Source organism: Spermophilus citellus (genome assembly GCF_964194105.1).
Source record: "Spermophilus citellus genome assembly, chromosome: 2".
Taxonomy (NCBI): domain Eukaryota; kingdom Metazoa; phylum Chordata; class Mammalia; order Rodentia; family Sciuridae; genus Spermophilus; species Spermophilus citellus.
This window is the reverse complement of record NC_138183.1, coordinates 65,054,541-65,067,167: the sequence shown is the minus strand read 5'-3', so window position 1 is coordinate 65,067,167 and position 12,627 is coordinate 65,054,541. Positions and strand designations below refer to the sequence as shown.

Here is a 12,627-nt window from a genome sequence, read left to right as displayed (position 1 = left end):
GGTGGAATTTATGGTTTTTTTGCTTTTTAGATTTAAAGTTATATACTTTAAAAGGCAGGGTACTGTTACTCTGTTTTGGTTGTTGGTTATGTTGTTTTGGTTTTCTCAAAGTTATTGTACTCTCATTTTGGGGGAAAAAAAAAAAAACTAGTAGCTACAAATAAGGACCTGCAGATTTAACAGGAAAATACCCTGATTCTTGTGTCTCCTTCTCCAGCTGCCGTTCTGTCCTCCTGTTGTACTAGCCCAGTCTGTTGAAAATGTCTGGACTACGTGTAGAGCAAATAAACAAAAACGTCACCTTCTGGAAGCCCTCTGGCTGAGCTGTGGTGGTGCAGGGATGAAAGTTTGGCTCCCCCTCTTCCCTAGGGATCACCGCAAGCCCCATTCCTTCTTGTCCCAGCGGATCATGCTGCCTTTCCATATCAATATTTATCCATTGGCGGTTCTGTTTGAAGATGCATTGGTCCTTGGTGCTGTCAATGACACTTTACTCTATGATTCTTTGTATACTCGGAACACTGCTAGGGAGCAGCTGGAGGTGCTCTTCCCTTTCTGTGTTGTGGAGAGAACCTCTCAGATCTACCTCCACCACATTCTACGTCAACTTCTGGTCAGGAACCTCGGGGAACAAGCCTTGCTCTTGGCTCAATCCTGTGCCGCATTACCTTACTTCCCTCATGTGCTGGAGCTCATGCTCCATGAAGTGCTGGAAGAAGAAGCTACCTCACGGGAACCCATTCCCGACCCACTACTTCCCACTGTGGCAAAATTTATCACCGAGTTCCCCCTCTTCCTGCAGACAGTTGTGCATTGTGCTAGGAAGACTGAATATGCCCTGTGGAATTACCTTTTTGCAGCTGTTGGAAACCCCAAGGACTTGTTTGAAGAATGTTTGATGGCTCAGGATTTGGACACAGCTGCCTCTTACCTTATTATCTTACAGGTAACAATTCTATTCTTATAAAGATACAAGAATAATGCTTAAACTTAGAATAAAAAAATGTTCTGTTTTGGTACTGTGATTATGTTTAAGGAATAGTCAGATTTTCTTTACAGTTTATATTTTTCATTTTGAAGAACTCAATCTTGCCAGATTTTTCTTAATTGTTTTTGTTGTTGTTTCTTGGTACCAGGGATTGAACTCAGGGCCACTCAACCACTGAGCCACATGTCCAACCCTATTTTGTATTTTATTTAGAGACAGGGTCTCACCGAGTTGTTTAGCACCTCCCTATTGCTGAGGCTGGCTTTGAACTAGAAATCCTCCTGCCTCAGCCTCCTGAACCACTGGGATTACAGGCATGCACCACCATACCCAGCTTTTGTAGTATTATTAAGGAGCATTGTAAGGGTATTTTATCCTGTTTTGTTTTGTTTTCATATATAAGCCTAAAACAAATCAATTCCAAGTATTATTTTAAATAAGATTGAAGAAATGTTTTATTGTATGTAAAACATTGCTATGTACATATTACATAGGAAATATAATGTTTGATTACTAAAATACTACATAATAATGAATACTACTACGTTGTGAAGAAACTTTGTTTTGGACATTAACATATTTGTCTGAACTCCCCACAAATAATAGATTTGTTTTCTTATAGTGTGGAATTGCTAAGGGGATTCTGATTGTACCTCATTTATAACACAACACCTATTTTTGGCTCCACATAGCAAGCTGGAGAGACTCAGGCCTGCCACAGTAATGACCCTCATCACACATGATTTTTCTCAAAACAATGCATTCTTTGAGACTTCTGAAAATTTGTTTCATTACATATTTGACAGATAGGCTTCATAGTTTGTTATTCACATAAATCTTGTATTTTATAGTCTACACTTAAGGTTATTTAAATTACTGCAAAGTTGTTTTCATTGATGACAAGCTAACCATAAACTTGATATGAACTGCAGATTTTACATCAGCTTATTTGCTTTTTGACAGCTGATTAAAACCAGCGAATACAGTCAAGCAGAGATTAGTGGCCGTGAGATTCTATGGTTCCTTGGCTAGCCCTAAAGAACACAGGAGAATTATAGAAACTGATCAAAATAAACAACACACAATAAGTGGGGGAGGGAATAGTTCATTAGATTAGACAAAGGGGAATGAAGGGAAGGGAGGAGGGATGTGATTAGGAAGGACAGTAGAATGAATAAGACATTTCAATGTTCACATGAATATATGACCAGTGAAATTCCACATCATGTACAATCATGAGATCCTATTTAGAATAAGTTATACTCTGTGTATATATACTATGTCAAAATATACTCTACTGTCATGTATATCTAAAAAGAACAAATAAAAGAAAAAAAACTGTACCCAGGGATAAAGCAAGGGTGTGTGTGTTTGGGGGGTGGTGGTGGTGTAGGTTTACTGCTTGAAATTGAATCTCTTGATTAAATTATAATAAGTAGACTTCAGTTTTCCAATTACTGTATCTCCAGTAAGTACAGTTTGAGAAACATTTGTAATATTACATTGATCAATGTTTATATTATTTTTAAATGTCATGCAAAACACACCTAATTTAAATTGTTAATTCTATGATATCATTGAAATGGAATGATCCATTAATCTGAATAAAATTTAATGTAATGCCTAAATATAAATATATACATATATAGATGCTGCTGGCATTTTGTTCTAGGTCACTCCTTAAACCTGCAGCAATCTCTGTAATGAAATTGGAAATTTTTTCTCCAGAATAATTCCTAAATGAAATAATATATGTAAGATATCTACATGTCATGGGAGTTTAGGAAATCATAGTTTATGTTATAGCAGCAGAGACCTGCTTTACTTTTCCTTGTATGGTACTTTTCAATGCTTCTTTAAATCTTATTGTTAAAATAAGCCCACAGTACCCCACAGTATTTTAGGTACATTCCTCAGGTTTAGGTTAGTGTGAAGAAAAGAAGTGCTCAAACGTTCCGAAATCATGTATGAAAGTGATGCTATCTTCCTTGCTTGTTTCTGTAGAATATGGAAGTTCCAGCAGTAAGTAGGCAACATGCTACCCTTCTGTTCAACACAGCATTGGAACAAGGCAAGTGGGACCTATGTCGACACATGATTCGATTTCTTAAAGCCATTGGCTCTGGAGAATCTGAGACACCTCCATCCACACCTACAGCTCAGGTTAGTTGCAAAATTGTATAACTTCTTTATGCCATGTACCTACAAGGCATCTTTGTCTAACTTTATTGCACTTTGTAATCATAGGAACCCAGTTCAAGTGGTGGATTCGAGTTCTTCAGGAATCGAAGCATCAGTTTATCCCAGTCAGCTGAAAATGTTCCTCCTAGTAAATTCAACTTACAGAAAACACTAAGTATGCCATCTGGTCCTTCTGGAAAAAGGTAAAAGAATAAATAGCCATTACTGATTTAGGGTATCTGTGACACACTGCATTTCAAGGCATTTATAGAATTAAGTCTATAATCCTAAGGACTTGGAGTTTGAAGTAGGAGGATCATAAGTTTGAGGCCAGCCTAGGCAACTTAGTGAGATTGTGTCTCCAATACACCCTGTTTTTAAATTAACTATTATGTAAGTTAATTAACGTATCATTATATAAATTATATATCTTACGGAAACAACTACTTATTCTGAGTGTGAATCCTTTTTTCATTCCCAAAAGTAATAGAGACCCCACAAAAAGCTTCCATTTGTCCTTCCTCCAGAGTTAATTTTTGTACTTTTGTATAATTTCTGTGCCTTTGTACTAGAGTAGGACTTGATATATCTGTTCTGAATGCTACTGACTTTACCTCTGATGACAGAGGACCAGACAGTCCACAGATAATCCAAAAGCAGAACATCAGTAGTTTTACCCTTCTTTTCAACTACATAGTTCTTGACAAAAAAATAAAAATTTTGTGCCCATGTATTTGACGTTCATGTAAGAAGAAGTCATTAAACAGCCAAAGGAATTGTGGTCTGCAGACCAACATCTGCATCACCCAGAGTTAGGTTATTGTTCTCCAGAAGGGTGACTGTGAACTTACACAGAACCTTATAAAATCATTAGAATTTCCTCTGGTATGTAAGATCTTTTGTAACCCTTCTTGTGTTGTTACATGTTCTTTTGTTTATCTCTTCCCTAATCCTTTCTTTTGTGTAGTTTGTATTCTTACTACAATACCTGTCTTTAATGTAGTAAGAACTTATCGAACATTTTTTACAAGTTTTTTAATAAGAAATGAATAAAGATGGATTTTTCCCCACAATCAAAATACAGAACAAATGGAAAAATTATAATATTTAAACTTCACAAGTCTGAATCTCCACAAATAATATAGCCAACTTTTACATTTTTGACAGCCCTTCTTTATATATTCTATCTTCTTCATCTTGGTTCCAAGTTTTATCATTCCCAATTATGCCAATTCCGTTGTTAATTAAACAGAAAAATTGAACACTTTTATCATGGCATTTTATTGCTCTTTTATCACTGGCCATAAATCTCCCCACCAACACACACAATTGTGGACTGTATACAAGTAAAATGTAGCCATGGAGGTCTATAAACAATTGGCAGGAAAATAGTATCTTTTCAGCCAAACCCTGAATTTAAATATTGGTTAATAATGTATCAAGTGCTCACTATGTGCTGTTCTAAACATTTACATACATCAATGTTTTAATCCTTAAAACGGCTCCATAAGGGTTGGTACTCACTGTACAGATGAAGAAACAGGCTCAAAAAAACAAATATAGTTATAATCACATAACAAATCAGTGTGTTGATTTGCTATATAATTATATAACACATAACAAATCAGAGTGAAGATCTGAATCCAGACAGTCCTACTGCAGAGACTGGGTTCTTTACTGATCCACTGTACTGCTTCTCAGTGACAGCATTTATTTATTGCTTTTTTCCTTCAACCACTCACTATTGCTTCCTGGTCCTGTTTCTTCTAGTCCATATATTCATTCCACATATCAGTCTTAAGAACCTGCTATGCTCCGGTATATCATCACATCTTCTTCCTCTTCAGTCAAATAATAAATAGATCACTAACCTTCTTGTCAGTTTTATCAATGCTACTGCATAAAATTATGTGAAGTCCTCCAATAAAGATTGTCTTATAGCTTTCTTCTGTTACCACTTATAGATGGAGCAAAGACAGTGAATGTGCTGAGAACATGTATATTGACATGATGCTCTGGAGACATGCTCGGCGTCTCTTAGAAGATGTGCGGTTAAAGGACCTTGGCTGCTTTGCTGCCCAGCTAGGCTTTGAACTAATTAGCTGGCTCTGCAAAGAACGTACCCGAGCTGCCCGGGTAGACAACTTTGTGATAGCCCTCAAGAGACTCCACAAAGATTTCCTGTGGCCACTTCCCATCATCCCTGCCTCTTCTATCAGTTCTCCTTTCAAAAATGGAAAATACCGTACAGGTAATGTAGACTTCTTGCCACTTTTATAAGGAGAATTTTATTTTACTCTAGCTGACATGGAAGTCTTCATTTCACCCTCAAGCAAATAAAAGCCAACTTTCATCTTGAGTTAACATTCACCATTTGGCCAAGGATATAAATAAAGGAGAATCTATATCTCTGTGTCTTTTGACCTTTAAGTCTAATTCATAAATCTAACCATTATCTTAAACTATAAACAAATTGAGAACTGGCTGAATGTAAATGCTACCACACTTACCTTATTGTGGGAAGGAATTTTGGAACTGATTAGTCATGGACCTCAAGATAAGGTAATTTGTGATTTACCTCATGGAACTCATTCCAGGAAAATAGTAAAAATGCATCTTTGACATCTTGGGTCATATTCTGCACTAGAAGACTAAGTAAAACTATATATTTGAGTGAAATAAAAATTTAAATATAACTTTTTTTAGTTTAAGTCATTTTAGGAGGACTGTTAAACAAAAACTTTTATGGTATTTGGAAACTTTGTGTCACCTTACGAACCAAGGCAAGAACCTTAGAACTTTCTCATAGACCTTAGAACATACCATAGATATGACTTAAATGTTTTATATGGTCACTCTCTTTTGTTATAATTCCATATTTTTAGTTGAATGAATGAAACAATGTAGGATAGTAATTGACTTTGCATTGCTTAGTATTGAGGAGCAGGTGGGGGAAGGTAGAAGAACTGAATTGGAAATGACAGTGGGTAAATCTTTGAGGATTCTCCCCACCTCCATCTCTTTGTTTTTGTACCTACCCCACAGTGGGAGAGCAGCTGTTAAAGTCTCAATCAACTGACCCTTTTATGAACCTTGAGATGGATGCTGGTATCTCTAATATTCAACGAAGTCAGAGCTGGCTCAGCAACATTGGCCCCACTCATCATGAGATAGACGCAGCTTCATCCCATGGACCACAAATGCAAGATGCTTTCTTGTTACCTTTATCTAATAAAGGTAAATGTCATTTTAAGTCCTACTTCTTCTTCAGTTTCTTTGGAAATAAAGTATGTGTGCTGTAGCATTTCAGAGAGATACCGTCACTCTTTTTTCAGTATCCTAAAGGAGTAGTCAGTGTCTGCTGGAGCGGTGGACAGGAACTTGATTGTATTTTGCCTTATTTTAGATAAATGTAAGTAGGTAAAAATCTCAGTACAGATCAGCACTAATAGATGAATCTTTGCAATAAGATAAAGAAACATTAACTTTTAACCCCAAGTAAGCAAAATGTTATCTCCATAAGAATTCCATTTTTATTATAAGTAGACTTGTGTGACACACACACACACACACACACAAAAAAAAAAAAAAAAAAAAACAATTATCTTTTTTTTTTTTTTAATTTCATCAACAAACTCCTGTGGGAATTTGTTCTGTATGTAAGTTCCTCATAATATCCTTGATTTTGCCTCTTAGCCTTCAGAACATTTGTTTATTGGCTGGATATTTAACAAAAAACATACACCAACCTCTGCTCTGCAGTAATGGATAAAATACAGAGGTTTTTAAGCAATTTATTTTGGCAAAGGGTTATAAAATACAGGAGTTTAAACAGTAATTGGTTTGATATTTCTTGTTTTCTTTTTGCAATCATTTTGACGACTAGGCATTCACCTAATGTTTGGATACCTGAGCTGCCACATGAGGAGGCTTATAACAACCATTAATTAAAATTGTAAAATACACATAAAATTTATCATCTTAACCATTTTTAAGCATACAGTTCAGTAGTGTTGATTACTTCTATCCACACTGTTGTGCAGTCACTCTCCATAGTACTTTTTGTCTTGCAAAACTGTTAACTCCCAATTCCTCCCTCCAGTAATAGCCACTGGCAACCTAATTCTATTTTGTTTCTATGAATTTGACTACTCTGGGTACTTTAAATATGCTGTACATGATCAGAATTTCCTTTCTTTTAAAATCTAAATAATATCCCACTGTATGTATGAACCATTTTGTTTGTCCATTCATCTATGGAGGGACACTTGGATTGATTGCTTCCACCTTTTGGCTATTGTGAATAATGCTGCTGTGAATGTAGGTGTACAAATCTCTCTTCCAGATTTGGCTTTCAAGTCTTTGGAGTAAATACTTAGAAATGGGATGACTGAAACATGGTAATGCTATTTGTAACTTTTTAAGGAATCACTATAGTTTTCCATAGCAACTATACCTTTTTACATTCCCACCAAGCATTAAGAGTTCCAATTTGTCCACATCCTCACCAACACTTATTTTCTGAGGTTTTTGTTGTTTTGTTTTTTTAAGTATTATGATTCGCAGCTGTTTCATAAATGTTACAAATTTTTAGTTTTTAATGAAGATCCAAATAAGATTCAAACATTGTGATTGTTTTTAATTTTTAAGTGATTATCCCCCACCTCTTGCAATTTATTCATTGAGGAATGTTGCTTCTGTGGATTTATTCATGAAATGAGTTTTGCTGATTGCATCTTCATGGTTTGGTTTAAGTTTCCGCTATTTCCTGTAAATAAATAGTTGAACCTAAAGACTTGGTCAAATTTGAGCTAGAGGCTTTTGGGGAACAAGGAAGACTACTTCCTAGTGGTAGTGTGTCTTTCTGTTCCAAGCTCTATTGCTCCACTGATTTTTAAAAAATATTTATTATTGTTCACATGACATGGCTATTTTAGTAGTAGATTTCATGTTTTGGTTTCAAAATCCTAAGGAGAAATCAACATCTGAGAAACAGCTAATATTTAAAGGAAAACATTTTCTAAACTAAACTGGTTTATAACTTTGGGAAATTCTCCATCAGGTGATGAATGCAGCATTGGTTCAGCCACAGACTTAACTGAAAGTAGCTCCATGGTGGATGGGGACTGGACAATGGTGGATGAAAATTTCTCTACACTCAGTTTGACTCAATCTGAGCTAGAACATATCTCCATGGAGCTGGCAAGTAAAGGCCCTCACAAATCCCAAGTCCAACTTAGGTGAGTTTCTCAGCTATTTGAAAGTACAGAAAGCTTACTCGGGGTATTTGTATAAATGGAGTACTGAAGCCACTTTTCTAATAATCATTGCCTTCTCTACACTTGAAGATCCTTTTTAGCATAAATATTTTGCTTCTGCTTCATTTATAGGTATTTGCTACACATTTTCATGGAGGCAGGATGTCTGGACTGGTGTATTGTAATAGGCTTGATTCTTAGAGAATCCTCAATAATCAATCAGATTTTAGTTATTGCACAATCTTCAGAGGTAGATGGAGAAATGTTACAGAACATAAAGACAGGGCTGCATGCGGTGGACCGATGGGCCTCTACAGATTGGTAAGTGCTGGTGTCCACAGGCTTCTTGTATTCCTTTGGTGACCTTTGGTAATGTGTTCTTTCACATTAAGGCTTAGTTGTAGTTTGGACATTTATTTTTTTATTTTTTCAGGCTAGTAGGATAAAAATGCTTATATATTTTTGTTTTCATTGTTGTTTATTGTACTGGATGTTGAATCCAAAAGTGCTTTACCACTAAGCCACATCTCCAGCTCTTTTTATTTTTTACTTTGAGACAGGGCCTTGCTAAGTTGCTTAGGGCCCCCCTAAGTTGCTTTGTACTTGCAGCCCTCCTGCCTCAGTCTCCTGAGTTGCTGGGATTGCAGGTGTATGCTATCATTTATTTATATTTATTTTTATGTGGTGCTGAGGAGCGAACCCAGGGCCTTGCACATGGGAGGCAAGCGCTCTACCACTAAGCCACAACCCCAGCCCCTCTCATGTTCGTTTTTAAGGATACTTTCTTTAATAATCATTCTATACCCAACCATTTTGTTAATGTAATGGTTGGATTAATCTGTTTGAAAAGACAAAAACTTACAGTTGTGTTGATTTTTAAATAGGATTAGATCAGAGTTCAGAACCTTGAACTTTGCCACCAGTTATATATGAATTTGGTTCTATTTATTTCCCTTATTTAGATCTAGTTTTCCTATTTGCCAAATACTATGTTCTCTAAAGGTCATTTTTTTAATCTAAAGTGGTAGTATGGTCCTTCAACTATAAAAGTATTTTTAGTTGTAAAATGGCCTTAAATGTCAGTCCTTGCTCCTACTGCTCAGGAATGTAAGACTCAGCCTATACTATGTACAGCTCCCTCTGTGCTGCTAGGCAAGGCACTCAAGAAGCCTTCTTTTCCCTCATAATCTTTTATTTTCCTTATTGTATCAATATTTAATAGTTCACCCATAACGATTTACCAAGTCTTTTGAAATATGGCAGATGAGAAATAGTTTTTTCTCTCTACTTAGCCCTGGATATAAGCCATTTTTAAACATCATTAAGCCGCAACTGCAGAAGCTCAGTGAGATAACAGAAGAGCAAATCCAGCCTGATGCCTTCCAGCCAATTGCTGTGGGTAAGACTCCTGAACAGACCAGTCCCCGGGCAGAGGAGAGCAGAGCCTCCTCCAGCCATGGAATCATCCCCCAAAGTGAAGTTGGTGTTAGCAGTATGGTCAGCAGGAAAGAAGAGGACACAACCCGAGCACAGGAGGAAGAACCATTTCAGGATGGGACTTATGACTGTTCTGTGTCCTAACAACATAGAGGTAACATCATGACAGGCAGTATTAATTAGCAGCAGTGTGCAACTATGAGTACATTGTGACCTAGTTGAATTATTTAACAGGAGAAAGAACTCAGCTCAGAGACTATGGTTAAGTATTATCAGATTTTAATGAACTTTTTCTCTAAGAAATATCTTTGACTCCATAAAAATGTGATATCAAATAAAGTATCTTTCATAAAAATTTTTAAGCTGCAGTGGAAAGTAATAAAAGAGAATTATACAGATGTACATGAGAATATTTTGATTTTATTCAAAGGTTGGGGCCTCTTAAACTATGGGATTGTTTTGTTCCAGATAAGCATACTTTTTCAGTACTTACAGCCTCTGTTTTCTGGTTCTGCGTGTGTAGAATGCTTTTTAAAAAATAAATGCTGAGGTGCTTGCTGTAGCTCATTGGGTACTTGAGCTACCTGTTTGCTTCCTTGAGTACAGCCTGCTGGACTCCCTAATTGGTCCTTTTGAGTAGAGGGCCTCCCCTTGCACAATATGTGCCAGTGTGATGGAAACATTCTTTGGCTTTACTAGCCTGTTAAATCGCATCCCCAAATTGGAAGATATTTATCTGGGAGTTAATGTGCCTGCTTCAGCAAGCTTGATTCCTACTAGATAATGTGGGCAGAGGTGTGAGGGGTTCTTATCAATTATGCTGATACCACTAAACTATTTTGTATCAAAGAACTGTATCTTTTCTGTGAATATTCTTATGTAAATATACTCAAAGGCACTATTCATATTTTTTAAGGCTTGTATCATAATTTGTAAGGTTTTATGCTGGATTCTGCATGACTATAGATAGATACACTTGGAACAAAAACTGGGCTCGCTCTTCTTCCAAGAAATAAACAGTCTTCATAAAAAATACAGATTTATTGGCTCAGTCATCAAGTAACAGCAATGGTCCCATTGATCATGAAGTATAACAGGTTTCGTGCAAATTAATGTAGTTTCTTATTTATTGCTTTTTTGTAAATTGAATAAAAATAGGCTTTTATGTAAATAGATTGCTGAATCCTGTATTATCACGGCTACTAAAAATTAGTATGTAAATAATGCATTCTTCATTGTAAACTTTAAAAAGATTTTATGTGTTTCTAGACATGACTTAAATTTTAGGTTTTTTTACATTATGAAAACAAAACTGCATACCCCTTAGCTGCTTCAGACTAAACACATATCCACTGTAATTGTAATTACTTAATAACAGTATTAATTTAGATAGCTTGTTTGTACTGTGCAATTTGAACAAGGAATGCAACGTTATTTTTTATGAAAACTTGTTTATTTTTATAATAACAATGTATTTGATGTGGACCAAATTCGTACCACTATGTAAAAAAAAACTCTTTTCTCACAGTACAGTTATAATTTAGAAATAAAACTTGGTCCTCTGTCCTTGTTTTTAAAAAGTAAATAGTTGTCTTAGCTGAATTTCCTTTGAAGGGAAACTCAAAATCATTTTAAAATTGCTTATTTCAAAATTCACCAACCATTTAAAATTATTGTTTGGTAATTTACTATCATTTACTTTTTTACAAGTGCAATAATTTCACATAATAAAATTCCTGAATAGGTGGAGTGTGTGACAATTGGTACCTGGTCCTTCTGGTGCTATTTTTATTTAAGTCTTTGTTTCAAACCATCTTTCCTCTGAACCTTTTGAGAGAATATGTTTTTGTGTGATTACATGCAGCACACCAGGAAACTAAACTGAAATTTCTTCAGTCCTATTCCATTAGGGAGAAGAACCAGCATCTTTTGTGTTTGGTGTGAATAGTCAATCAATAAAAATGGTTTACCATTATGAACAGCTGTGATCTTTTCAAATATTCTAAATAAAACTGTGCTGAGTTCATCTCATTCTGGAAAGCAGGGCACCAATCTGTTAATGTTATTCCCATAGTTGAGACTGTAAATGAGTCTTTTCTTCTATAAAATATTTACTTTTCAGTTAATACAAATAGGAAGCCCAGGGCAAAAAAAAAAAAAAAAAATTGGCAAGTTTATCAAAATTTTCTGTTTGGTGTATAACCACTTAATTCTTTTTAAAAACTCATACTTTATTTTGCTGTATTGTTTGATTTATGTATATCAACTGTTTAAGCCATAGTTTTAACCAGTGAATTTAAATATTTGGTATAGTGATTTGAAAGGTTACTGGATACAATTAAGTTATTTGCTGATACCAAAACAAGAACTCATTGGGGGATAGAGTCAACCTTCGCTTGTAATTAAAGCTGCTACTTCTGTAATGTGTATTTTTTACTTGGCAAAGGGCAATAAAACTATTACACAAACTTCTGTTTATTTATCATCTCAGGTTACAGCAAAAAGTGTGTGTGTATATATATATACACACACACACACACACACATTAAAACAACAAAAATATTCTTTTGATCCAGGTGTGGTGGCACAAATCTGTAGTCCCAACTACTGGGCAGATTAAGATGGGACGATGACTTGAGCCCAGGAGTTCAAGATCAGCCTGGGCAACATACCAATACCCTGTCTCAAAAAAACTTCTTATTTTTACAATTTTACCTGGAGTTTTTCCTTATGAAATGCCTATAAATTCAGGCAGATATATTT

General features: G+C 35.6%; 1 protein-coding gene across 3 annotated transcripts in view; it reads left to right on the top strand.

The window, feature by feature from the left end:
* The window catches only part of RIC1 (RIC1 homolog, RAB6A GEF complex partner 1), a 120,779-nt gene extending 108,447 nt beyond the window's left edge, over positions 1–12,332 (top strand). For all 3 annotated transcript variants that reach the window (XM_081263221.1, XM_081263220.1, XM_081263219.1), the window contains exons 19-26: positions 218–946; positions 2,993–3,151; positions 3,236–3,372; positions 5,134–5,420; positions 6,215–6,406; positions 8,232–8,409; positions 8,560–8,748; positions 9,720–12,332. In XM_081263221.1, coding sequence (XP_081119347.1) covers positions 218–946; positions 2,993–3,151; positions 3,236–3,372; positions 5,134–5,420; positions 6,215–6,406; positions 8,232–8,409; positions 8,560–8,748; positions 9,720–10,008 — 2,160 coding nt within the window. In that variant the 3' untranslated portion in view covers positions 10,009–12,332. The remainder of the gene's footprint in view (positions 1–217; positions 947–2,992; positions 3,152–3,235; positions 3,373–5,133; positions 5,421–6,214; positions 6,407–8,231; positions 8,410–8,559; positions 8,749–9,719) is intronic.
* The last annotated feature ends 295 nt before the right edge of the window (positions 12,333–12,627 follow it).